This window comes from Malaclemys terrapin, chromosome 8, assembly GCF_027887155.1.
Source record: "Malaclemys terrapin pileata isolate rMalTer1 chromosome 8, rMalTer1.hap1, whole genome shotgun sequence".
NCBI lineage: Eukaryota > Metazoa > Chordata > Testudines > Emydidae > Malaclemys > Malaclemys terrapin.
In genome coordinates this window covers 110335267-110362594 of record NC_071512.1, presented here as the reverse complement: position 1 = coordinate 110362594, position 27328 = coordinate 110335267, and the positions used below count along the sequence as shown (strand labels likewise).

The 27328-nt window shown below is 49.4% G+C and overlaps 1 protein-coding gene across 2 annotated transcripts; it reads left to right on the top strand.

Annotated features, from left to right (window-relative positions):
- Window positions 1-50: 50 nt before the first annotated feature.
- CDC20 (cell division cycle 20) lies at window positions 51-18649 on the top strand. 2 transcript variants are annotated; one of them, XM_054036504.1, is made up of 11 exons: window positions 51-184; window positions 1528-1766; window positions 6022-6167; window positions 8216-8312; window positions 9055-9183; window positions 10906-11102; window positions 16296-16390; window positions 16959-17190; window positions 17470-17595; window positions 17881-17998; window positions 18392-18649. In XM_054036504.1, exons 2-11 carry the CDS (start codon window positions 1544-1546, stop codon window positions 18562-18564), a joined length of 1536 nt encoding a protein of 511 aa, XP_053892479.1. In that variant the 5' UTR covers window positions 51-184; window positions 1528-1543; the 3' UTR covers window positions 18565-18649. The 2 variants fall into 2 exon arrangements, with proteins under 2 accessions (XP_053892479.1, XP_053892480.1); XM_054036505.1 differs by lacking the exons at window positions 51-184; window positions 1528-1766 and adding an exon at window positions 3992-4653 and having other exon boundaries at window positions 5991-6167.
- The last annotated feature ends 8679 nt before the right edge of the window (window positions 18650-27328 follow it).

Sequence of the window (27328 nt, the reverse complement as noted above, 5' to 3'; positions counted from 1 at the left end):
GCCAATGGGGGCTTGGGGCGGCAGGTTTAAGCGGCGCGAGGGGGCGGAGCTTGGAGAGCGGAGGCTGACGGAGGGACCGCGAGCGCGAGGTGTCGTGTCCCGGTATCCCCGGCTGTGACCTGACTTGTCCCGCCCCGCCGCGCGCGCCCCGACCGGTCTCTGCGGTTAACTCCCCTCCCCGCCGGTCTGTCTCCGATCTGCCCGGGGGGGTCGGGTGTGTGGTTGTGGTGTGGGGGTGTCGGGCGGGGGGAGCCCGGGGTGTGTCGGGGTGTGTGTGGGCGGGGGGTGTCGGGCGGGGGGAGCCCGGTGTGTGTGTGTGGGCTGGGCGGAGAGCCCGCGGTGTGTGTGGGCGGGGGGGTGTCTGGCAGGAGGGGGGCACTGGGTATTTGGGCGGGGGGTGTCTGGCTGGGGGAGCACGGGGTGTGTGCGTGGGCTGGGCGGAGAGCCCGTGGTGTGGGTGGCGGGGGGGAGCCCGGAGTGTGTTGGGGTGTGTTTGGGCGCGGGAGAGCCTGTGATGTGTGTGGGTGGGGGGTGTCTGGCAGGAGGGGGGCACCGGGTATTTGGGTAGGGGGTGTCTGGCGGGGGGAGCACGGGGTGTGTCGGGATGTGTGTGTGGGCTGGGCGGAGAGCCCGCGGTGTGTGTGGGCGGGGGGGTGTCTGGCAGGAGGGGGGCACTGGGTATTTGGGTGTGGGGTGTCTGGCGGGGGGAGCACGGGGTGTGTGTGTGGGCTGGGCGGAGAGCCCGCGGTGTGTGTGGGCGGGGGGGTGTCTGGCAGGAGGGGGGCACTGGGTATTTGGGCGGGGGGTGTCTGGCTGGGGGAGCACGGGGTGTGTGCGTGGGCTGGGCGGAGAGCCCGTGGTGTGGGTGGCGGGGGGGAGCCCGGAGTGTGTTGGGGTGTGTTTGGGCGCGGGAGAGCCTGTGATGTGTGTGGGTGGGGGGTGTCTGGCAGGAGGGGGGCACCGGGTATTTGGGTAGGGGGTGTCTGGCGGGGGGAGCACGGGGTGTGTCGGGATGTGTGTGTGGGCTGGGCGGAGAGCCCGCGGTGTGTGTGGGCGGGGGGGTGTCTGGCAGGAGGGGGGCACTGGGTATTTGGGTGTGGGGTGTCTGGCGGGGGGAGCACGGGGTGTGTGTGTGGGCTGGGCGGAGAGCCCGCGGTGTGTGTGGGCGGGGGGGTGTCTGGCAGGAGGGGGGCACTGGGTATTTGGGTGTGGGGTGTCTGGCGGGGGGAGCACGGGGTGTGTGTGTGGGCTGGGCGGAGAGCCCGTGGTGTGGGTGGGTGGGTGGCAGGGGGGGAGCCCGGAGTGTGTTGGGGTGTGTTTGGGCGCGGGAGAGCCTGTGGTGTGGGTGGGTGGGTGGGGGATGTCTGGCAGGAGGGGGGCACTGGGTATTTGGGTGGGGGGTGTCTGGCGGGGGGGAGCATGGGGTGTGTTCGGTGGAGCCTGAGGTGGGGTGTAGTGGGGTGTGTCTGGCAGGAGGGTGGGGGCTGGTCTCTGACTCCCTGTCGGTCTCTCCCTCCCCTCCCCCAGACACCTCTCCCCTGCCATGGCGCAGTTTGTGTTTGAGAGCGACTTGCACGGTCTGCTGAAGCTGGACACCCCGATCCCCAACGCCCCGCTGGCGCGATGGCAACGCAAGGCCAAGGAGAGCAGTGCCTCTGTTGCTGGCCCAGGGCCCAGCCCTGCCAACACCAGCAGCACTGGCCTCTCCCCCATGAAACCAGCCAACCGGTCCCACAGCACCAGCAAAACCCCCTCCAAGACCCCCGGTGAGTCAGAGCTGGGGCTGGTGCCCCTGGGTGTGTGGAGGTGGGTGAGCAGACTTGGGGCCCTGCATCAGCCAGCTGCTTGTGTGGGAAGCGGTGCAACAGCGACCTAGCTGGTGTGACTCCCGTTGACAGGGCACAGAAGGCTGATAGAGTACTGTCAGGTTTCAGAGTAACAGCCGTGTTAGTCTGTATCCGCAAAAAGAAGAACAGGAGTACTTGTGGCACCTTAGAGACTAACAAATTTATTAGAGCATAAGCTTTCGTGGACTACAGCCCGGAGGAGTCCATGCAGAATCCTTTTTTTGTAGTGCTGGTAGGGAGGATTCTGTGGGTTAGTATGCTGTTCAGAGGTATGTTGGAAATATTCTTTGAGTCGGAGACGTCGAAAGTAGGATTCTAGGTCACCGCAGAACTGTATCATATTCATGGGTCTGGAGGGACAAAAGGAGAGGCCCCGAGATAGGACAGACTCTTCTGCTGGGCTAAGAGTATAGCTAGAAAGATTAACAATATTGCTGGGTGGGTTAAGGGAACTACTGTTGTGGCTGCTTGTGGCATGTAGCAGTTTAGATAGTTTAGTGTCCTTTTTCCTTTGTAGAGAGGCAAAGTTTGTCTAAGAGTAAACTATCTAAACTGCTACATGCCACAAGCAGCCACAACAGTAGTTCCCTTAACCCACCCAGCAATATTGTTAATCTTTCTAGCTATACTCTTAGGACAGACTCTTCTGCTGGGCTATCTCGGGGCCTCTCCTTTTGTCCCTCCAGACCCATGAATATGATACAGTTCTGCGGTGACCTAGAATCCTACTTTCGACGTCTCCGACTCAAAGAATATTTCCAACATACCTCTGAACAGCATACTAACCCACAGAATCCTCCCTACCAGCACTACAAAAAAAGGATTCTGCATGGACTCCTCCGGACGGTCGAAACAACAGACTGGATTTCTACATAGATTGCTTCCGTCGACGTGCAAAGGCTGAAATTGTGGAAAAGCAACATCACTTGCCACATAACCTCAGCCATGCTGAACACAACGCCATCTACAGCCTCAGAAACAACCCTGACATCATAATCAAAAAGGCTGACAAAGGAGGTGCTGTCGTCATCATGAATAAATTGGAATATGACCAGGAGGCTGCTAGACAGCTCTCTAACACCACATTCTACAGGCCATTATCCTCTGATCCCACTGAGGATTACCTAAAGAAACTACACCATCTGCTAAAAAAACTCCCTGACAAAGCACAGGAACAAATCCGTACAGACACATGCCTAGAACCCCGACCAGGGGTATTCTATTTGCTACCCAAGATCCATAAACCTGGATATCCTGGACGCCCCATCATCTCAGGCATTGGCACCCTAACATCAGGCTTGTCTGGTTATGTAGACTCTGTCCTAAGACCCTACGCTACCAGCACTCCCAGCTATCTTCGAGACACCACTGACTTCCTGAGGAAACTACAATCCATCGGTGATCTTCCAGAAAACACCATCCTGGCCACTATGGACGTAGAAGCCCTCTACACCAATATTCCACACAAAGATGGACTACAAGCTATCAGGAACAGTATCCCTGATAATGTCACAGCTAACCTGGTGGCTGAACTTTGTGATTTTGTCCTCACCCACAACTATTTCACATTTGGGGACAATATATACCTTCAAGTCAGCGGCACTGCTATGGGTACCCGCATGGCCCCACAATATGCCAACATTTTTATGGCTGACTTAGAACAACGCTTCCTTAGCTCTCGTCCCCTAACGCCCCTACTCTACTTGCGCTACATTGATGACATTTTCATCATCTGGACCCATGGAAAAGAAGCCCTTGAGGAATTTCACCATGATTTCAATAATTTCCATCCCACCATCAACCTCAGCCTAGATCAATCCACACAAGCGGTCCATTTCCTGGACACTACTGTGCTAATAAGCGATGGTCACATCAATACCACCCTATACCGGAAACCTACTGACCGCTACACTTACCTACATGCCTCCAGCTTCCATCCAGGACACACCACACGATCCATTGTCTACAGCCAAGCTCTAAGATATAACCGCATTTGCTCCAATCCCTCGGATAGAGACAAGCACCTACAAGATCTCTATCAAGCATTCTTAAAACTACAATACCCACCTGCTGAAGTGAAAAAACAGATTGACAGAGCCAGACGAGTACCCAGAAGTCACCTCCTACAAGACAGGCCCAACAAAGAAAATAACAGAACACCACTAGCTGTCACCTTCAGCCCCCAACTAAAACCTCTCCAGCGCATCATCAGAGATCTACAACCTATCCTGAAAGATGATCCTTTACTCTCACAGATCTTGGGAGACAGACCTGTCCTCGCTTACAGACAAGCCCCCAACCTAAAGCAAATACTCACCAGCAACCACACATCACTGAACAAAACCACTAACCCAGGAACCTATCCTTGTAACAAACCCCGATGCCAACTCTGTCCACATATCTATTCAAGTGACATCATCATAGGACCTAATCACATCAGCCATACCATCAGGGGCTCGTTCACCTGCACATCTACCAATGTGATATATGCCATCATGTGCCAGCAATGCCCCTCTGCCATGTACATTGGCCAAACCGGACAGTCTCTACGCAAAAGAATTAATGGACACAAATTTGACATCAGGAATCAAAATACTCAAAAACCAGTGGGAGAACACTTTAACCTGTCTGCTCATTCAGTGACAGACCTGCGGGTGGCTATATTACAACAGAAAAACGTCAAAAACAGACTCCAAAGAGAGACTGCAGAGCTAGAATTGATATGCAAACTAGACACAATCAACTCCGGTTTGAATAAGGACTGGGAATGGCTGAGCCATTACAAACGTTGACTCTATCTCCCCTTGTAAGTACTCTCACACTTCTTATCACACTGTCTGTACTCGGCTAGCTTGATTATCACTTCAGAAGTTTTTTTTCTTTTTAATTAATTGGCCTCTCAGAGTTGGTAAGACAACTCCCACCTGTTTATGCTCTCTGTATGTGTGTATATATATCTCCTCATTATATGTTCCATTCTATATGCATCCGAAGAAGTGGGCTGTAGTCCACGAAAGCTTATGCTCTAATAAATTTGTTAGTCTCTAAGGTGCCACAAGTACTCCTGTTCTTTTTACCTTAAGAGTGTGAATGGGATGGAGAATATAATATGTATGCAGGAGGGCAAAAAAACCTCTTCCTAGAGAGGGAAGATCAGGAACTCTAGTTCTCCCTTTCTCATAACACAGAATAGGGGGGGATGTTCAATTATATTGAAAGATGGGGAGACTCACAACCAGTACAAGGAATTTTTTTTCATAAAACATTAAACTGTGGAACCTACTGCCACAGCAAATCATAGAGGTTAAGGACTTGACACAATTCAGAAAGGGAATGGACATTTATATGGATATCAAGAATATTCAGAGTTAACATAATTGACAAATTCTAGAAGGGGTATTTTAAACTTTGCATGTCAGAGGTTAAGCTAATCTCTATTAGAGATCAGCAGGAGGCCTATATGGGGCACATCTGCTACTTGGGGGTTGTTACACCTTTCTCTGCTGCATCTGGAACTGGCCCTGTTCGAGAGGATACTGAGGTAGATGGACCTTGTTGTCTGAGCCAACATTTTGAATTACCATGTAAGGATTCCTGGCTCTGGGGTCTGTAAGTGGCTGCAGTCACTGTGACTGGGCTCTGGTGTTGCTGAGCTCTGCACAGTGGATACTGGTGACCTTCTACTTGGCAGTGCCACCAGTCTGTCCTCAGTCCCTCTCTAGAGGAGTCTGTTTGGCTGCTCCTGGAGAGGACTGAGGTCTGTATAGGTTAATGGCGAGCCTTTGAAACAAGTTGAGGTTCTTCCTGGAGCTATGAGTGATGCTGCCTGTTGCTGAAGCCATTGCTTTGGCGTTCAGAGTCTCTCTTAATGAAGTGAAGCTGGGACCCAGGCCCTTCTAAGATGTGCTGAGGTGAGGGCCAGCAGCACATGATCATTGGATTGGAGGCAGCTGGTTATCTACTGCATCAGTCTCTTCCCAGCCAATCGAGATCATGGGATTTGTGTGGCTGCACTAGAGCCTCCAGGCTGGCAAAACACCAATGCCTGGAAAACACGGTGTGCAGCCAGCAGTGCCTGAGGGCTTTGAGGCAAACACTGTCTATCTGGGGCCTTGCTGGGCAGTTTGCTTCAACTAACTGCAGATGGAATGGCTCTCTTCTGTATACAACACAGGTAAATCAGGATCCAAAATCCAGAGCACACCGACCAAGGCAGGCGGGGATCGCTATATTCCCAACCGCAGTGCCATGCAGATGGAGGTCGCTAGCTTCCTCTTGACCAAAGAGAATGATTCTTCTGAGGATACACCTACCAAGAAGGTGAGCAACGCGTTCTCCTAAGAGCCAGTCCCTCCTAATCTTCTCCTGAGAAGCAAACTTCAGAGTATTTACACTGCTTCATGATGAGCAATTGGTGTGGTGCTCACATCTGCAGCACTCATCTTTATGGAGTGAGGCATGAAAAGTGGTGGCTGGAATGGGTAGAGCTGTACAAAGTTATTGTAGGAGACAAAGAATGAGGGCAGAGTGTGCTTTTTGTCTTGTCATATAATGCCTTGGGACCCTTGGCTGGCCTGCACTGCATCTGGCAGGTCTGAATGCAAACTTGTGGAAGGCTAATCATAGAATATCAGGGTTGGTAGGAACCGCAGGAGGTTATCTAGTCCAACCCCCTGCTCAAAGAAGGACCAATTTCCAACTAAATCATCCCAGCCAGGGTTTTGTCAAGCCTGACCTTAAAAACCTCTAAGGAAGGAGATTCCACCACCTCTCTAGGTAACCCATTCCAGTGCTTCACCAGCCTCATAATGAAATTTGTTTTCTTATTATCCAACCTAAACCTCCCCCACTGCAACTTGAGACCATTACTCCTTGTTCTGTCATCTGGTACCACTGAGAACAGTCTAGATCCATCCTCTTTGGAACCCCCTTTCAGGTAGTTGAAAGCAGCTATCAAATCCCCCGTCATTCTTCTCTTCTGCAGACTAAACAATCCCAGTTCCTTCAGCCTCTCCTCATAAGTCACGTGCTCCAGCCCCCTAATCATTTTTGTTGCCCTCCGCTGGACTCTTTCCAATTTGTCCACATCCTTGTAGTGTGGAGCCCAAAACTGGACACAGTATTCCAGATGAGGCTTACCAGAGGGGAATTATCACATCCCTTGATCTGCTGGCAATGCGCCTATTTATACAGCCCAAAATGCCGTTAGCCTTCTTGGCAACAAGGGCACACTGTTGACTCATATCCAGCTTCTCGTCCACTGTAACCCCTAAGTCCTTTTCTGCAGAACTGCTGCCTAGCCACTTGGTCCCTAGTCCACTTCTGTCCAAAGTGCAGGACTCTGCACTTGTTGAAACTCATCGGATTTCTTTTGGCCCAATCCTCTAATTTGTCTAGGTCCCTCTGTATCCTATCCCTACCCTCCAGCATATCTACCACTCCTCCCAGTTTAGTGTCCTCTGCAAACTTGCTGAGAGTGCAGTCCCTGCCATCCTCCAGATCATTAATGAAGATATTGAACGAAACCAGCCCCAGGCACTCTGCTTGATACCGGCTGCCAAGTAGACATGGAGCCATTGATCACTACAAGTTGAGCCCGACGATCTAGCCAGCTTTATATCCACCTTTATAGTCCATTCATCCAGCCCATACTTCAACTTGCTGGCAAGAATACTGTGGGAAACCATATCAAAAGCTTAAAGTCAAAGAATAACACTTCCACTGCTTTCCCCTCATCCACAGAGCTAGTTATCTCATCATAGAAGGCAATTAGGTTAGTCAGGCATGACTTGCCCTTGGTGAATCCATGCTGACTGTTCCTGATCACGTTCCTCTAAGTGCTTCAGAATTGATGAGACTTGCACACACACAGCTGGCTATTCCAGGCTCAAAGCTTGAGGACTTGGCTGCATAAGGAAATTCCACAGAACTTGTTGTGGAATAAGCTATTTAGCAATAGCTATGGCACTTTAAATTCACGGCCTATATTATTCTGGAATGATTTCTCCATATAGACAAGTCATGAAGCAGCTGTACAAAGCCAGTCCCTTGTGGCCATATTTCCAGACTGAGAATGGGATGCAAAAAAGGGCAAATCTGGGGGCAGTTGGTACACTACAAAACTGGCCAAACAGGACACAGCTGTTCAAGTGAACTAGGGGCAGCCTGGAGAACTGGCTTGCATGCGGCTGGTTCTCCAAGCAAAGCAGCATACCATCTGGAGCAGAGGGAACTACCTTAAGCTGATGGCACAGCTGGGACCATGGGGCCACGGAGCTGTTGAGCTACATTCCTGTTCTGCCTGTATTCCCTCTGAATGTGGTAGGAAGACTCTAGTTTGCCTGAGAGGATCTGTATCTTCTCTACAGGAGCAACAGAAGGCTTGGGCGCTGAATCTGAATGGGTTTGATGTGGAAGAAGCAAAGATCCTCCGGCTTAGTGGGAAGCCTCAAAATGCCCCAGAAGGTATGCCGGGTTTGGGGGTGATCTGAATACACCTTCTGTGCTGGAGGGAAGAAGGGCTCCTTTCCCTCAAAAGAGGGATCCATAACAGAACCCTGACTCGTGTCCTGTGTACTCTCCCACCCCAAGTAATGGGATGTGTTCAAATAGCCGTGTACCAGACTGAGCTCTGGAGCACCATGAGTTCCTTAATAGCTTTCCTTTGTGGTCACTGGCTTACTGGCATCCCGACCACTGCACACCCCTCAAGTCTAAGCTTAGCAGTAGCTGCACAGGTCATTGGCACTAAAAAGAGCAAATCTTCCCTAAGAATTTGCTTTTGGCCCTAAGCTCCCTCAAGGAAAGGCTGCAGTAGAATATTTGGTAGCCCCCACCCACCCAATACTATCCTTGATTTAAGTCATGCTTCAATTAAACTGTTAATTAACAGAGGATTGCGGAAAGTGAAACTTCCTAATCCCACCAATTTGAATCTGGTTTCAGCAGGTAAAGTAGCTGCCATCTGAAGGTAGCTCGATGGATCACATAAAAGGAGTGAAACTCATCAGCTCAGTCTCCTAGTGGGCAGGGGTCATAACTGGCACTACAGCTTGCTCCACTGGCCTGAAGCAAGTGCATCTCCCTTTTAAGTCTTGGCTTTGCCTTCAGTGCAAGACTCCCTGTGCCTAGGTGAGCCACAAGTCTGCCAGGATGAGTTGGTAGAAACTATCTAATGAGTAACCATTGCTGTCTCTCTGGTTTTCAGGTTACCAGAATAACCTGAAAGTGCTCTACAGCCAGAAAACAACACCTGGGTCCAGCAGGAAGAATGGCAGATATATTCCCTCCATGCCAGACCGGATCCTGGATGCGCCAGAGATCCGTAACGACTACTGTAAGCAGGTTCTGCTGCTGTGTGCAGGGCCCTCGGTGGCCCGCTGTATTCCTGTCCATACTAGTATTTGCTACCCTCCCTGTGCCATGCCCTTTATAAATGTCACAAGGGTACTACTTGCTTCCTCTTCACCCTGCATGAAGAGATTAAATAAGATCAGACTTAAGAGTTCTTGCAATATCTTTTATACCATCTCCAACTCAAACTGTCACTTGGTGCCACTGGTTGGCTATCCTCCAGCCCATTTGTCAGTCCATATGAGTGTCCCATTGTAGCTAATTCTAAGTAAGATTTTGAAAGTGTCTCTCCATAGGATCCTGGTCTTGTTCACCCCTTATTCCCTTCACCCACTCTGTTCTTCACTTGGTCTAGCAGGTTTTTTTCTCTAACCTCAGACTTCTCATGACTTGAAGGGCCATCCACCTCTGGAAGTCTGTACTAAGACTTGTTCCACTAGGGACTGAAATTAGCCTCACCAGGCACTTCCTGCTGGGATTGCTCTTGTTTGGATGGTGCCTCTCCCTTGGTTCTATGACTGCAGAACCTTGTGTACTCCCAAAGGAGTTCTTCAGCAAATCCATTAGTGTCAGACTGTCTCTCATCTAGACCTGCTGGCTTGTATGTTTAAACTTGAATGCGGTTGAGCAGAAGGCAAGTCCCTTGCTCTTCTTGAAGAGGAACTCAAAAGTCAGGCTTAAAGGGTTCAGTACTGGCCGTTTTCAGTTGTAATTAACTTCTGCCCTTCCTTTGTGAGTGGGTGGCTCTGGTCCCCATCTCCTGATATCTGAAAGTGCCTCTCTTTCCTCTATACTCCTGTTGCTGGCACTAACTCTGTGCTCTCCTTACTACCCTGACTCTGAATGCTTCTGTCTGGCTGCACTTCCACTTCAGGACAAGTTGTCTCTACTCTCAGGCCTCTGATTATCCCATTGGGCAATCACACTGGCAGCTTTTGTGCCTCATAGCCTGTAGGGATTGTGGTGGCTTTTACCACTTTCTGTTGCACCTCATTCAAAAGGCCAAAGATAGGTGGGGAAACGTGTGCTCTTATTGCTGCCGTTTCCTTCATTGTGCCGTGGAGGCTGCGTTCCTCTCTCTGAGAGGATGCCAAAAACTCCCTATAGGAATGAGGGGGCTTGGGGTCAGTCATCAATCCCCCTACCCCAAAATCAGCTGCTTTAGTGAGAAGGTAGTTCTACCTAGGAGTAAGGTGGGTGGGGTGAAAATAGCAGACAGTGCCTGTTCTCAGCCGCGGCAGGTCAGCTCCCTTCCTTGGCTCAGCAGTTTGGTCCTGGAGGACCAATGGAGCCTTCTCTAAGCTCGGTCAGTGCTGTGTCAGTGGCACGCTTAGGGCAAACTAACACACAGGCTGACTCTGGGTGGCTTGCTGAATAGTGTCTCTATCTAACCTTATAGGAAAGGGAGTTCAGAGCTTCATGCACCTGGACTGGAACGAAAAGCTTCAGTGCGCTGATCTTGTTAGCTAGGACTCCAACATGCCACAAGGCCAATCCCCTTTCCTGTAGAGTCCCATACACCTGTGGCACTATAAGAATAAATCAGTGGTGCAGTTGGGAGTTCCTGGTCCATCAGCATTGGGGGTGAAGAACTGGGGGGGTCTCTTGCCATGGTGCTGAGCCAGGCTGCAGGCAAGACTTCCCTGGGGTATTGTAATGAGCAGCGGGCATAATGGGTGACCTGTGCTGTGTCTTCTGATCTTAGATCTGAACCTCATTGACTGGAGTTCCCAGAACTTCCTGGCTGTGGCTCTGGACAACTCTGTGTATCTGTGGAATTACTCCTCTGGCGAGATCATCCAGCTGCTGCAGATGGAGCAGCCAGATGACTACATCTCATCAGTGTCCTGGATCAAAGAAGGAAACTACCTTGCTGTTGGCACCAGCAATGCTGAGGTCCAGGTGAGAGGAATTGCACAGTACAGGGAAGAGCCTTTTAAATAGAGGCTCCTGCCCAGGGACCATTGTTGATGCCTTTAACGACTGCTTCTTGGAGCAGGTAGTCCTGGAACCCATAAGGTGAGAGGCAATTCTTTATTTCTAAGTAGTACACGCAGGATCTGGTCTAAAAGGTGAATATAGCTGAACCACTTGGTAATAGCAACTGTAATGTAATAAACTTAACATCCTTGTAGAGGGGAAAATACTAGCCTCCCTTCCCCAACAACAGAATTTAAAAATTCAAAAAGACCTGCACAAAAATGAGGAAGCTTCTTAAACAGAAATTAAAAGGCACAGTGACAAGAGTGAAATGCCTGCAAGCTGCATGGGAACTTTAAAAACACCATAATAGAGGCTCACTCATGTATACCCCAAATTTAAAAAGTAAGAGAACCAAAAAACACCACTATGGCTAAACAGAGTGTAAAAGGCATTCAGAGACCAAAAGACTTCCTTTAAAATTTGGAAGTCAAATCCTACTGAGGAAAACAGAAAGGAACAAACTCTGGCAAGTCAAGTGTAAAAGTACCAATTAGGCTGGCCATAAAAGAATTTGAAGAGCAACTAGCAAAAGACAAACTTAACAAAAATTGAGTGTTTCTGCTTCTGAAGCAATCAGTGGGACCACTGGATGATTGAGATGCTAAAAGCATTCAAGGAAGATGAGGCCGTTACAGAGAAGCTAAATGAATTCTTTGCATCAGTCTTCGCTGCATAGAATGTGAGGGAGATTCTCACACCTGAGCCATTCTTTTTAGGTGACACATCAGAGGAACTGTTCCAGATTGTGGGGTCAATAGAAGTTTTGGAACAAACTGATAAATTAAACAGTAATAAGTCACCAGGACCAGATGCTATTCACCCAAGAGTTCTGAAGGAACTCAGATACAAAATTGCAAAACTACTAACTGATATGTAACCATCGCTTAAATTAGTTTCTGTAATAGATAACTGGAGGATAGCTAATGTAAAACTTTTCTTTTTAAAAAGGTCTCCAGAGGTGATCTTGGCAATTACAGGCCAGTAGGCCTAACTTCAGTACTAGGCAAACTGGTTAAAACTAAAACAGAATTATCCAGCTCATAGATGAACACGATATGCTGGGGAAGAGCCAACGTGACTTTTGCAAAGGGAAATCATGCCTCATCAATCCATTCATTGTTTGAGTGGGGTCAAACATGTGGCTCAGTGGATATAGTGAACTTGGACTTTCAGAAACCTTTGACAAGTCACTCACCAAGGGGTCTTAAGCAAAGTAAGGAGTCATGAGATAAGAGGGAAGACCCTCTCTTGGATCGTAACTGCTTAAAAGATGAGAAACAAAGGGTAGGGATAAATGGTCAGTTCACTCAGTTGAGAGGTACATAGAATCCCCCAAAGATCTATACTGGGACATGTGCTGTTCAACATATTCATAAATGATCTGGAAAAAGAGATAAACAGTGAGGTGGCAAAGCTTGCAGATGATTCTAAATTACTCAGGATAGTGAAGTCCAAAGCAGACAGCGAAGAGTTACAAAAGGATCTTACAAAACTGGGTGACTGGACAAGAAAATGGCAGATTGCATTTATCAACATTGGATTTCAAGTAATTCCCATTGGAAAACATAATCCCAACTATGCATCTAAAATGATGGGATCTAAATTAGCTATTACCACTCATGAAAGATCTTGGCATCATCATGGATAGTTCTCTGAAAACATCTGCTCAATGTGCAGCATCAGTCAAAAAAGCTAAGTGTTAGGAATCATTAGGAGAAAGGATAGATAAATAAGACAGAAAATATGCCACTACATAAATCCATGGTATGCTTATACCTTGACTATTGCATACAGTTCTGGTCTCTCCATCTTAAAAAAGATGTATCAGAATTTGAAGAAGTAGAGAGAAGGGCAACAAAAATTAAGGGAATGGAACAGCTTCCAAATGAGGAAAGATTAAAAAGACTAGGACTGTTCAGCTTGGGAAAGAAATGACTATGGGGGGGATATGATAGAAGTAGGGCTGTCAGTTAATCGCAGTTAACTGGTGCAATTAATCGCACTGTTAAACAATAGACTCCCAATTGAAATGTATTAAATATTTTGGATGGTTTTTCTACATTTTCAAGTATATTGATTTCTATTACAACATAGAATACAAAGTGTACACTGCTCACTTTATATTACAAATTTTTGCACTGTAAACATTATAAAAGAAATAGTATTTTTCAATTCACCTCATACAAGTATCATAATGCAATCTCTTTATCGTGAAAGTGTAACTGTATATTTTTCTGTTACATAACTGCCCTCAAAAACAAAACAATGTAAAACTTTAGAGCCTACGAGTCCACTCTGTCCTACTTCTTGTTCAGCCAATCGCTAAGACAAACAAGTTTGTTTACATGTACAGGAGATAATGCTGCCTGTTTCTTATTTACAATGTCACCTGAAAGTGAGAACAGGCGTTCGCATGGCACTGTTGTAGCTGGCATTGCAAGGTATCTACGTGCCAGATATGCTAAACATTCGAATGCCCCTTCATGCTTCGGCCACCATTCCAGAGGACATGTTTCCATGCTGATGCTCATTTTTAATTAAAAAAAAAAAGGGGGGGGGGGAATTAATTAAATTTGTGACTGAACGTTTTAGGGGAGAATTGTATGTTTCCTGCTCTGTTTTACCCGCATTCTGCCATATATTTCATGTTATAGCAGTCTCGGATGATGACTCAGCACATGTTCATTTAAAGAACACTTTCACAGCAGATTTGACAAAATGCAAAGAAGGTACCACCAATGTGAGATTCCTAAAAATAGCTACAGCACTTGACTAAAAGTTTAAGAATCTGAAGTGCCTTCCAAAATCTGAGCGGGATAAGGTCTGGAGCATGCTTTCAGAAGTCTTAAAAGAGCAACATTCAGATGTGGAATCTACAAAACCCAAACCCCCCAAAAATAAAATCAATCTTCTGTTGGTGGCATCTGACTCAGGTGATGAAAATGAACATGCGTCAGTCTGCTCTGCTTTGGATCGTTATAGAGCAGAACCCGTCATCAGCATGGAAGCATGTCCTCTGGAATGGTGATTGAAGCATGAAGGGACATACGAATGTTTAGCATATCTGGCACTTAGATACCTTGTGACGCCGGCTACAACAGCGCCATGCGAACGCCTGTTCTCACTTTCAGGTGACATTGTAAACAAGAAACAGGCAGCATTATTTCCCGCAAATGAAAACAAACTTGTTTGAGCGATTGGCTGAACAAGCAGGACTGAGAGGTCTTGTAGGCTCTAAAGTTTTACATTGTTTTGTATTTGAGTGCAGTTATTATTTTGTACATGATTCTACATTTGTAAGTTCAACTTTCACAATGGAGATTGCACTACAGTACTTGTAGTATTTTTCAATTCACCTAATACTTTTCTTTTTACAGTGCAAATATTTATATTTTTATTACAAAGTGAGCACTGTACACTTTGTATTCTGTGTTGTAATAGAAATCAATAGATTTGAAAATGTAGAAAACAATCCAAAAATATTAAAATAAATGGTATTCTATTGTTTAATAGCGCAATTAATTTATTTTTTTAATTGCTTGACAGCCCTAGATAGATGTCTATAAAATCATGAATGGCATGGAGAAATAGAATAAGGAAGTGTTATTTACCCCCTTCACAGACACAAATCAGGGTCATCCAATGAAATTAATAGATAGCAGGCTTAAAACATACGGAAATACTACTTCACAAAACATACAGTCAACCTGTGGAACTTGTTGTCAGGCAGTGTTGTGGAGGTCAAAAATAACTGGGTTCAAAAAAGAATGAGAAGTTCATGGATGATAGATCCATCAATGGCAATTAGCCAAGATGGTCAGGGATGCAACCCCAAGCTCCGGATGTCCCTAAAACTCTTGACTGCCAGACGCTGGGACTGGATGATATGGATCACGTAACAAAGTGCCCTGTTCTTTTCACTCCCACTGAAGCACCTGGCACTGTCCACTGTCAGACAGGATACTGGGCTAGGTGGAGTACTGGTCTGACTGGTGTGGCTGTTTTCATGGCCATCAGTAGTGCTGTGACTGCACAAGTACTCAGTTGTACAGCTCTGAATGCAGCACAGCTAAGCAGCCCGAGGGAGCTTCTCAGGGCAGCAACTATGCCTAGGGGCTCCACAAGCCTTGACTCTCTTCAGCTCAAGTTGTAGCAGCTTATTCTTTTAGCACTTGAGCTCCCTGGTTCAATCCCCGCTATACTGGCCAGGAGGGCCTGTGATAGAACTTAGAATCTTTAAATCAAGAGTGAGTGTTTCTGAATATAAGATATGGTAGTTCAGTAACAAACTATTGGGCTTGATGAAGGAACTGCTGTGTGGACGGACCCTCGTGGCTTCACTGTCTCTAAATCCTGAGTGCTGCCGGGTCCCTGAACACTAGGCTTGCAGGCAATCTGTATTGCTCGGAGCATGATGTCCTACCTCCGGAGGGCAGTGTGCTTCAGTCACTCTGGGCAGCAAAGGAAACTGTACTATTAGGTCAGAAGAACTCTCCTGGCTCATGGAGTGAGTGGCTCAGCACAGATGCCAAGTGACCACCTCAAACTCCTGAATGACAGGGGGAGGCTAATGCATTAGAGCTGCTGCCTGCCAGAGCCAAGGGGGGTGGAAATGTATCTGCATTGCAGGCGGTTTGCAACCTTCACTCTAAACATAGGCATCTCGTACACTACTTATAGATCCTTCTAAAGGCAGCAAACTCCCTCTCCTGGGCTAGTAGAATGAAGCTAATTCCTGTGCAGAGAGTGTACTGCCTGTGCATGGAGGGCAGCAGGGATATGCCCTACTTCATGTTCCCATTGTCCAAAGTTCAAACTCTCTGGGCAGTGCCTTCTAGTGAGTTTTGTGACGATGGCACTGAGTTGTTAGCACTTGGTAACTAATTGGGAAGGCCCCCAATATACATCTAGAGTTTCCAACTGTCTCATGGGCAACAGGTATAAAATTCTTTGGATGGCTCCATAGCCTAGTGCCCTGAGAGGTTTAAATGCTAGCCTGCAAGCAAAGGGACCCAGGATTTGACAGCCAAGGAATGCACCAATGTGACAAGGGCTCTAGTCTCCTCTCCTTGCACAATTAGAGAAATGACTGCTCTTAATGTCTCTTTGCAGCTGTGGGACATACAGCAACAGAAACGGCTCCGAAATATGACCAGCCATTCTTCCCGTGTAGGGTCACTGAGCTGGAACAGCTACATCCTCTCCAGGTAAGGACACGACCAAGGCATGGCAAAACACTTTGCTGAGCCCCCTGCGCTAAATGAACAGATGGGAAAAACCAAATTGACACTGCATGTGCACAGTGATCTGTTCACAAAGCCAGAAGTGCAGTTTTGCATGGACCCACTTCAGCATAACCAGGGCACAGATTCCCCAGATGCCAATAGAAAGTCAGTGAAGTCCTGGTGAACAGCCTGTTTCTGCCCTGGGCTGCTGCAACTCCTCCCTGGTGTCTTGCCCTGCTTGGGGGAGGGACCTGTATATGTCCTAGCCTCTGATTAGAAGGGGCTGGATTTAAGCCCCTGAATGTAGGGGCAGTGGGAGGGCCCTCCATTCCCCATAACCTCTGTATGAGTCCTCTGCAGTGCAGTCCCTGCTGCTGTGTTCCGCTGTCCCCAGTAGCAGGTGACACCAAGATTACAGCATCACTGAATAGCTGGCCTTGCTGAAATGCCTGTCCAGGAGCTCTGCAGTGGGAGCCCCTTGGAGCAGTGCTGAGATGGAATATAGCTCACAAGCACAATATGACCCTGATTCAGAAACTTCCCTCTGCAGTGGGGCGAGGACCGGTCATATCCATCACCATGATGTCCGGGTTGCTGAGCACCACGTGGCCACGCTTGCTGGCCACACGCAGGAGGTGTGTGGGCTCAAGTGGTCGCCCGATGGTCGCTACCTGGCCAGTGGAGGCAATGACAACCTGGTGAATGTCTGGCCGTGTGCCCAAGGGGACAGTGGTGACTTTGCTCCTGTGCAGACCTTCACTCAGCATCAGGGTGCTGTCAAGGTGAGTGGGTGGCTTGTGCGAGACTTGTTTGTTGTGCACAGGGCAGAGAGTGATGCAGCAGCTGCTGGGTTCCACTTTCCTCTGTCAGTGCACTGGCAGTCTCCATCTGTTGGAGAGGGACTTCTCCTAGGACATATGAAGACTCTGCCTGCATCCTGGCCAGCCAGTGCTGCTCATGCTGCTGCATGGATGCAGAGCTGCCGTGGCTTGGCCTGACCTATAAGGGCAATGGGGCACAAGCTGTTCTTGCATGTCTTATGACTGATGCCTCTCTCGTAGGCTGTGGCCTGGTGCCCATGGCAGTCAAATGTCCTGGCCACAGGTGGTGGGACAAGTGACAGACACATCAGGATCTGGAATGTGTGTTCAGGCACCTGCCTCAACGCGGTAGATGCCCACTCCCAGGTGAGCTTCAGCACTGACTCTGTCCAAGACTGCGCTTTGGCACAATGAGCAGCATAAGTGCTGCCAAGGGATGGAACCTGAGGGCCAGGGCCTGGGATATTTCCCAGGAGAGCATGGGGGATGCTGGGGGGAGGTTTCTTGTCTCTGGATGGGGGTGGATGTTGGGTACTACTGCAGTGTATGTGCCCCTTCCTTGTGGGCTCTTTTGGGAGGTGAGGAGCTGGTCCCCAAACTAGGCGACTGCTGGTCTGCTACCTGCCAGTGTAACAAACTGCCTCCTTACAGGTGTGTTCCATCCTGTGGTCAACAAACTACAAGGAGTTCATTTCTGGTCATGGCTTTGCACATAATCAGCTGGTGGTGTGGAAATACCCTACCATGGCCAAGGTCACAGAGTTGAAAGGTAGGTCTGCATCTGAGAGGGCTGGGATCCAAGGCAGTGCGAAAGGGCTTGGCTGCATCCAGACAGATCCTGAAAGTAAAGTCACTCTCCAGTCTTCGTGAGAGCAGCAGCAGCATGCTTATGAGATGGGGCGATGGCAGCAAGGCACGTCCTGCTGGGAAGTGACTCCGCCCTAGGGAAGGCTGAGGGATCAGGTCTCCTTTGAGTTCCTGTGTTCAGCCTTGCAGACTGCCCAGGTCAGCCTGAGCATCAGCTGGGCAGGATGGAGTCTGTTTATGGGGGGAGAGCGGACTGAACTGGGAATGTGACTGGGCATAAATGTGGCTGAAAAGGACTGTGGTATTGGTGGGGGATGTGAGCAGAGCCCTGACAGTGCAGCTCCTCCTTCCCCAGGTCACACAGCCAGAGTCCTGAACCTGACCATGAGCCCAGATGGCTCAATAGTGGCATCTGCAGCCGCTGATGAAACATTGCGGCTTTGGCGCTGCTTTGAGATGGATCCGGTGAAGAAGAAGGAGAAGGCAAGCGGTGCCAAGAGCAGCATCATTCACCAGGGCATCCGGTGAGCCTGCGAGATGCCACTGGCAAGAGAGATGTGGCTACACTCTGTACAGTATTTTAAATGTCAATAAATACCTTAGTCTGCTTTTATGGAGTCTGATGGAATAAGTGACCCTGGCTTGTCTTGGGATCAGACCTGCCACCGCTGGACCCTGGGAGCCAGTGATCCAGTCAGTCAGCCACAGGAATAGGGAAGTGGTTGGCCAAGGAGCTAGGCTACCTGTCTGGAGCCCTTCCAGTCTGGGAAGAACCCTCCCAACCAAATCCCTTCTATACTGGCTGGGCCGCAGCTGTGCTGCACAGTGGAGTTATGGTGGGCACTGAGCTGTAAAGCTGGCATAGCTCCTGTAGAGGTAAGTGGTGGTGGCAAGGCTGAGAAGCTTTTTCTTAAACCAAAGTGTCTTGAAACAGCCTATCACTGCCCCTGGGTCAGACTCAAGTCTCCTGCTGGTCCCTAGAATTGCTAGGGGGCTTGACTCAGACAAAAAGGAAACTTTAAGGTTCAATGTTCCCCCTTCCAGCTCCAAGGGGGCTGAAGTAGACACCTGCGAGCAGTCATTCCTGTGCTTTGTGGCCCATCTGCTTCAGGCTGGCAAGGTGACTCCAGGTATAAGCAAGGCTGGCCCTTGCCATGGGTATAGTCTCCCCAGCTGTGCTTGGTCCTCAGAATCAGTCTGCTGTAGGACAGGAATAATTTCTGTGCACAGCTGCCTTAGAAAGATAGGCACTAACAGCCAAGAGCAGTGGGGCATTGCTAGTGTCTGGACTACAAAATGCAATGCTCTGCTCAGGGCAACTTCCCAGTCTGTGATACCTGAGGCCCTTGGCCCTGTGGAGTATTGTAGAAGTACAGCTGAACTACTTCTGCCCTTGTTTGTCAGAACTTGGCAGCATGGCTCCTGCCCCTCTCCAGTGCTCATTTTGCTAACAGACAAGGAGTGGTGGGGGCTAGAGTGTGTCCCTTCGGGAAGACTTCTCCCTCAATGTGTGCTCCTTGCTGTGCAGTCTTCCTTGAGATGTTGAGAACAAAATTAAGGAACCAAACCACGGGAAGGGATATGATTAATGACTTGCCTATGCACTAAGGGTAGGAGTTTGGCAATAAACAAGGCCCTGGAATTGCTCAAAGATGAGCATAAATTCACTCTAGGTGCTATTACTTCAATGGGGTAGGATGAATTGCACAACTGGTATCTTAAAATAATGCTTACTACCTCGTTGGGTAGGAACAAGTGGACAAATGAGGAGCAGGAGTATCACTGTCAACACTACCATTACCTAGTTCTTGGGTCAGTGATAACTTGGAAGAAAAGGATTGCATTTGTGGATCAATGTCTTAACAGATAAAACCACACCATGGGCTACTAGTTAGTGTTGGTGCTGTACCATCCAATCACACTAAGGAAGAGGATAATTGTCTCCTTATGCACCTGTTTACAATGTGGAGGTGGGAGGGGGAAGTCGCATGCTCACAGGGGCCTTCAATTTGAGGGAGGCATGTTGGAGATCTGTTCTGGCCTGTACTAAACATCCTTGGAATTTCTAAATGTTACAACCAGCACAGACCAATTCTTTATTAGACTTTCCCTTAAGGGCTAGAGGACATGAGCACTGACCTAACAGATAAGGAGAGTTTAGGTACCACTGTTTGTGACTTGAGCATATTTATAATGTTCAAGCACAATCAAGTCCAGAGCTGTAATATATCTACTGCTATTTTAATAGGGCCAAATTCACAAGCTGTAATGAATAAATCAGACAATGGTGAATGATTATTGGGACTTGTTCAAGAACACCTACCTTGATGCCTAAAATGTCATAATCCCACAAATGAAGAAGGCTGTTCTGGTTTAAAAAAACAACGTGGGAGTAGATGGGGACGCAGAAACAGCTCTTAAAAAATAACAAAATAATATATAACAACGAGAAGTTGATATAAATGAGAAGTTAGCAAGTGTAGAAAATTGACGAAGGAAGCAAAGGGACAGAAGGAGAAATCTATGCAGAGTTAGGGATAGTAAAGGGTTTTCAGAATATATTACAAACAAAAATGGTGGTGCTGGTATTGAATGCTTGAATGTGAAGGTATCTACATCTACCATAAAGAATGTAGGCCATACTAGTGTAGTGGTACAGGGACTCTAAGGGGGGAAATAGTGACTCTTACACCATGCCCCCCACATCTTTGTATCATCAGCTGAACAGGTGCACTCACAGGGAGGCTGATGCCAAAAGAGCTAAAAGGATCCATAAACAGCAGGCATGACTTGGTGGAAAGAGGTTATTTCACTTCTGTCTTTAGTGATGATGTGACTGCTGCTAGAATACTGTATCCAGTATTGCTGAATGGGAGAGGGGTCAGAGAGGAGGCACAAGAATGATTAAAGGATTAGAAAATCTGCCTTATTGTGATAGACTCAAGCCGCTCCAGAGTTTAACAAAGAGAGGGTGCAGGGACACGATTACAATCTACACTTATTTATGAGGGGAACAAATATTTAATAATTAGCTCATTACTGTAGCAGAGAAAGGTATAACATGATCCAATGGCTGGAAAATGAAGCTAGGACTAAAGTGTACATTTTTGACAGTGAGGGTAATTAACCATTAGAACAATTTACTAAGGTGGAGTCTCCATCACTGACAATTTTTAAATCAAGATTGGCTGGTTTTAGAACAGATCTGCTCTAGGTATTTTAAGGCTGTAAGAACTGCCATGCTGCGTCAGACCAATGATCCCACTAGGCCAGTAACCTCTCTCCCACTGAGGCCAGTACCAGAGCTTCAGGGGGGAGTAGTTGCACCATAACACTGTTGGAGGGACAGCCAACCTTGTTTTGCTCATCTGGTATGGGGCAGGGAAGAAACCCTGAGTATGGGGTTACATCCTTGACCATCTTTGCTAATGGCCATAGATGGTCCTATCCTCTGTGATTTTATGCAGTTCTTTTTGAACTGTTATACGTTTGGTCATCACAACATCCCCTAGCAGTGGGTTCCACAGGTTAACGGTACACTGTGTGAAAAACTATTTCCATGCATTTGTATTAAACCTGATGCCTGTTAATTTCATCAGCTGACCCCCCTGTTTTTTGTATTGTGCAAAAGGATACATAATGCTTCTCTCTTCGCCCTTTTTTCACACTGTGATTTTATAGACCTGTACCATATCCTTCCCCTTAATCATATTTTCTCAACTGAACCTACCTAAAGTGTTGTTAGTCTCGCCTCCTGTGGAAGCTGCTCCATTTTTGTTGGCAGGTTCTGAACCTTTTCCAGTCCCCTATCTTGTTTTTGAGACGGGGTGATGAGAACAGGCCCCGCTATTCAAAGCACAGGCACACCCTGGCTGTATATAGGGGCATTGTGCAATTTTCTAGCATTTGCTTAATAGTTCCTAACAGTATTAGCTGTTTTGACCACTGCTGCAGAACTTGTCAGAGCACTAGTCCCACTGCCTTTACAATCTCTTGAGTAGTAACAGTTACTTTAGCCCCACCTCCTTCTATACTTATAGTTGGGATGATTTTATTTCACGTGTACATTACTTGCTCTTATCAGTGTTGCATTTCAGCTGCCATTGAGTTGCCCAGTCACCCAGTTTTGTGAGAGTTCCCCTCTAACTTTTCATGCTCACTTTTGAGCTTAGCAAGCTTGAGTGAGTTTTGTATCATCTGCAAACATTGCCCCTGCCTGTAGGAACCTTCCCTTTTAGCCCCTATGGGACTTCAACAAACGCATTCTGAACATTTAAGTACACCATATCCACTGTATTGCCCTTGGCCACATGGTTGTTGACACCTTCAAAGAATTCTAGTAGATTAGTGAGGCATGATTTCCCTAAACCAATGGTGTGTTGAGGCTTCCCTAACAAAGTGTATTAAGCTAGGTTAGTGTTTCCCCACAGGTGTGCCATCAGGCCCAAACAGGTGTGCTGTGAAATGTTTTGAAAACTGACAGTGGGGGAGAAGCTACCATCTTCAAGTGCTCGTTCATGTCAATTCCAATCAGATCTGTGCACACCATGTGCACAATCATCAGAAAGTTTTTCCGTAACAGCTCCTATCAGATCAGCTATGGAGCCCTTGGAGTGGCGCCGTCATGGTACTCTATATATGACCCTGTCAACCCAGCCCCTGCTCACTTCTTTCTTACTGCCCGTGACTGTCACTGGAACTGCGGTTGCTTGCTTAGCAAGTGCTTCCATTTGTGTTCTTTCACAGAGTTAGCTTAGCCTCGTTTAGTTCTAATTAGTCAAGTGCATATAGTGAGATTTGGGAGCAGGGGTTCCCCACTCTCAACTCTTTACCCCCCCGGGCTCCGGGGTATGCTGCGAGCCGAAGGCTTTAAACCTTGCAGAACCTGCAGCAAGCCTCTGCCAACGAGCGACCCCCATGCACCACAGAACAGTGCAAGATCTGCAGGGCTTTCTGCCCAAGACCTAAAAAGGAGCGAGATTTCCGATTGCAGCAGTTGCTCAGGGAATCCGCCCTTCGTGCCCAGTCTGCTGCGAATGACCCTGCACTGAGCACATCCATAGGCCCCAACATTGGTACGTGACGCTGCTGAGGAAGGATGCTAGTCTAAGAGATCCTTGGCACTGGCACTCTCCAGCCCCGCAGACTGCACAGACAAGCCGGCACCGCTCACACTCAGCGGTGCCGTACAAGTAGCACAGAAATGCTGACGGGGTACTCCCTGTTGCAGAAAACAGTAGAAGCTGCAGGTGTGGTAGCGGGGTGGCCTGTGAAGGAGTCCTTGGTGTCCAGGAAGCAAGAGTCAGTGCCGTTGACTTTGGCTCCCACCGGGGGACCGTCGAGTCCACCGCATGGCGACTCCCAGGATGGGCAGTGCCAGGTGGAGGAGTTGGAGTTACCCTCCACCACGGACACGTTTGAAGCTGCCAGAGACGTAATAGCAATGATGGCTACTCGGCCCCCGTGATCAGAGAGAAGCCCCCGGCGCTGCCGCAACTGGCACCATCTAGAGGCAAACCAGCCATGGTGCAGCAGTCACCCTCTCCTGCCTGGCACCGCTCCAGATCACTTCTCTGGCACTGGACTCCGTGAAGGGTTCCCTGGTACCAGCAGCACAATGCTCCCCGGCACTGACGAGATAGCTGTGATCCCCGGCTCTGAGAGAGGACTGGCACCGGACCCTTGGCACCAGACCCCCAGTTTCGGTCACCAGCCCAGGATCTCAACACTGGTCCCCTGCATCATCAACTCAGCACAGGTCCCCGGCCCAATACCATGCGGTGCCACCATGGTCAGCTCAATTGAGATCCGTGCAGAGGTGAAAGTAAGCTGGTACGGCATACCGGCAAGAGCCAGTACACTGTGGCAGACTGCACCGGCTTCCGCGGCGGGGAGCCCAGAGCCCATTAAACCCCGCCCCCGCAGCTCCGGCGGCTGGGCTGGGGCTGGGATTTAAAGGGCTCGGGGCTCCCCGCAGCGGTGGGAGCTCCGGATCCTTTAAATCCGAGCCCAGCTGCCAGAGCTGCGGTGGGGATTTAAAGGGACTGGAGCCCCGCGGCGACTGGAGCCCTATGGCCCTTTAATTTGCTCCTGAGCCCTGGGGGCTCCTAACCACCTCTGCAGCTGGGAGCCTCGGGTTGATTTAAAGGCCCTGGGGCTCCCAGCCACAGCTGGTGCCCCAGGGCCTTTAAATCTTGAGTGGTCCCACCTCTTCCAGATGAGGCCACGCCCCCCTCAGGACTCCGGCAGTACCGGTAAGTCCTGTAAGTTACTTTCACCCCTGGATCCGTGTCTTCAGATTCGGATGGTGACTCATATTCCCGTCGCAGCCGGCATAGATCCAACAAGTGACGGAGGGAGGCACCAATGGCACAGCAACCCCAGTGGCAGCCTCCGGCGCAATGGCCTTTTTGGATCCCCTGGGCTCACCATCAGGCCCAGGGCTCCCCTTTGGTGACCTCAGAGCTCCCACCATCCCAGACAGCCAAGGCCCATGGTGCTGAGGCGACCTTGGCGCAAACCCCACAGGCCAGGTCCCCAGGGAGGCAACTCTGAGGCAGGACCAATTGCAAGGCCAGGCTACTGTCACCTTGGCTACAGTCGCCTCGGATGCTGAACAGGACGTGAGGGAGCCGGAGGGTCAGGAGGACCCCATACCACCTCTGGTTGCCTCATCTTCGGCCCCGGATGAAGCGGTGGTGGGAACTTCAACCTTGGGCCCTCCCCCAATTGAGCACAGGGCCCACCAGGACCTTCTACAAAGGATTGCCCGTAACATGAGGTTACAGGCGGAGGAGGTGGTCGAATCCCAAGGCTCAATGGTCGACATCCTTGCCAGAAGGACCATCCAGGGTAGCTCTGCCGCTAATAAAAACTATCCAGAGCAATATTAAGACTCTGTGGCAGACCCCTACCCCAATCCCACCTACTGCCAGGGGATACGAGTACCTGTTCTCTCACCTGCAACCATGCTCCCTCAGTATCAGCGGTGAAAGAGAGAGACGGGGTAGCAAGGGCTGGCCCCTAAATCCAAGGAGTCAAAAAAGGATGGACCTTTGTGGTAGGTAAATCTACACAACTGGGGGCCTGCGGCTGAGGATAATAACCAGCAAGCTATCCTCAGCAGGTACAACTTAAACTTCAACATGGAGACCCACAAGTTGAAGGAGCTGATTCCACCAGACTCGAGTTCTCGGCTATCACTGATGAAGGGAAGGGAGTGGTACAAACCTCCCTCCAAGCTTCATTGGACTCTGCCGCCTGCACCCTTTTCTGCAGGACCTGCTATTCGAAGGCGCAGGATTATTTTCAGAGAAAACAGACTCGAAGCTGCACAGTGTCAAAGACTCCCTGGCGACTAAGAAGTCGTTGGATACGCACAGCCCAGCAACCCAACGGCAACATTTCAAGCCCCAGCTGCAACAAGACAGGATTTTTATAGGCGTAGGGGCAGGAACGGCAGGTGCAAACCTTCCAGTCCCCCTTCTCGGCAGAGGCCAAGGCCCAACCAAACCTTCTTCTGGCTCTAGAAAGGGAGCCTGAGGACAGTGCACTCGCCATGACACTGGATCCTTCCACATTTTATGAATCATCTGCCCCACTTCTACTGTGCTTGGGCAATCCCAAACAACATCGGACCACTGGGTTCTTCTCGTGGTAGAGGTGGGATATTCTCTCCAATTCTGCTCCTTCCCACCTCCCTTCCCCATCCCTCTTCAGGGACCCTTCTCACGAGCAACTCCGTATCCAGGAGGTGCAGGCACGCCTTGCAGCAGACCCAAAGAAAAGAGTTCAGTGGGGCGCTACTGGACTTGGTACGGGCAGAAGCGTTTTTGCCAGAGACCCAATTCCAGGTTACGACAGACACTATTCAAGGCCTCAGGCGATTCCTGACCACCACAGCAAGGGGATGCCTGAGTCTCCTCGGCCACATGGCAATCTGCACGGATGTGGTCTGCCATGCCAGACTGAGGCTCAGGCCACTCCAGGCGTGGCTCACTTTGGCCTATCGCCCGGGGCATGACAGCCTGGACGTAGTGGTCATGGTGCCAGGGCAAGTACTCGAGTCCCTCGGTCAGTCTACAAGAGAGTCCTGCTCAACAGCTCCCAGCCCTCCTTGTCCCTTGTAACAGACGCGTCAGCTCTGGGATGGGGCACGCAGTTGGGAGACCTCCAAACATGAGGCCTATGGTCACGGGAGGAGCTTCCCCTTCATATCAATAGCGAGGAGCTCAGGGCAAACCTTTCAGGCCCGGCTACGAGGTCAGTGTGTGGCAGTGAGGACAGACACCACCACTTTTGCCTTTTTTCAGAGTAACAGCCGTGTTAGTCTGTATCCGCAAGAAGAACAGGAGTACTTGTGGCACCTTAGAGACTAACAAATTTATTAGAGCATAAGCTTTCGTGGACTACAGCCCACTTCTTCGGATGCATACCACTGCCTTGTTTTACATCAACAAGCAAGCTGGAGCCCGTTCCTCCTGCTTATGTCAAGAAGCCCTGAGGCTCTGGGAGTTGTGCATAGCCCACTCCGTTCACCTGGAGGCGTCACAGCTCCCAGGAGTGCAGAGCGAACTAGCAGAGCACCTCAGCAGATCATTACAAAATCACAAGTGGTCCATCTGTCCGGATGTCATTCACGCCATCTTCCAAGGGTGGAGGTTTCCCCAGGTCGACCTGTTCGCTACCAGGAGCAACAGGAAGTGTCCAGTGTTCTGCTCCTTCCAGAATCACAGTCCTGGCTCGATCACAGACATGTTTCTGCTTCCCTGGGGAGGCTGCCTGTTGTATGCCTTTCCCCTGATCCCTCTTATGCACAAGGTACTTCAAGGTTTGCAGGGACATATCTGAGGTCATTCTAGTGGCCCCAGCATGGCCCTGACAACACTGGTACACCACACTCCTGGAACTGCAGGGGACACTCCAGTCGAGTTGCCACTGTTCTCCAATCTGATCACTCAGGACCCCGGTCGCCTTCACCACCCAGACCTCCAGTCCCTCCGTCTCACAGCCTGGAAGCTTCATGGCTAAACCCCATGGAGCATCTGTGCTCAGAACCAGTAAGGGAGTAGGAAACCATCTACGAGGGCCACATATCTAGCTAAGTGGAAAACGGTCACTTGCTGGTGTACCCAGCAGCGTATACCTCCACTACAGGTGTCTATACCACTCAGTCTGCAGTACCTTCTGTACCTGAAACAAGGACTGGCAGCGTCATCTCGCTGCTATCTCAGCCTTCCACCAGGGAGCATCCGGGTGATCTGTATTTGCTAACCCCATGGTAGGCCTACAT

Bases quoted from the DNA above. Each gene is read 5' to 3' on its own strand.
- CDC20 (XM_054036504.1), top strand. From the start codon at position 1,544: ATGGCGCAGTTTGTGTTTGAGAGCGACTTGCACGGTCTGCTGAAGCTG. The intron at 8,313-9,054 runs GTATGCCGGGTT...TCTGGTTTTCAG, and splicing joins GCCTCAAAATGCCCCAGAAG to GTTACCAGAATAACCTGAAA. The intron at 17,191-17,469 runs GTGAGTGGGTGG...CCTCTCTCGTAG, and splicing joins AGCATCAGGGTGCTGTCAAG to GCTGTGGCCTGGTGCCCATG.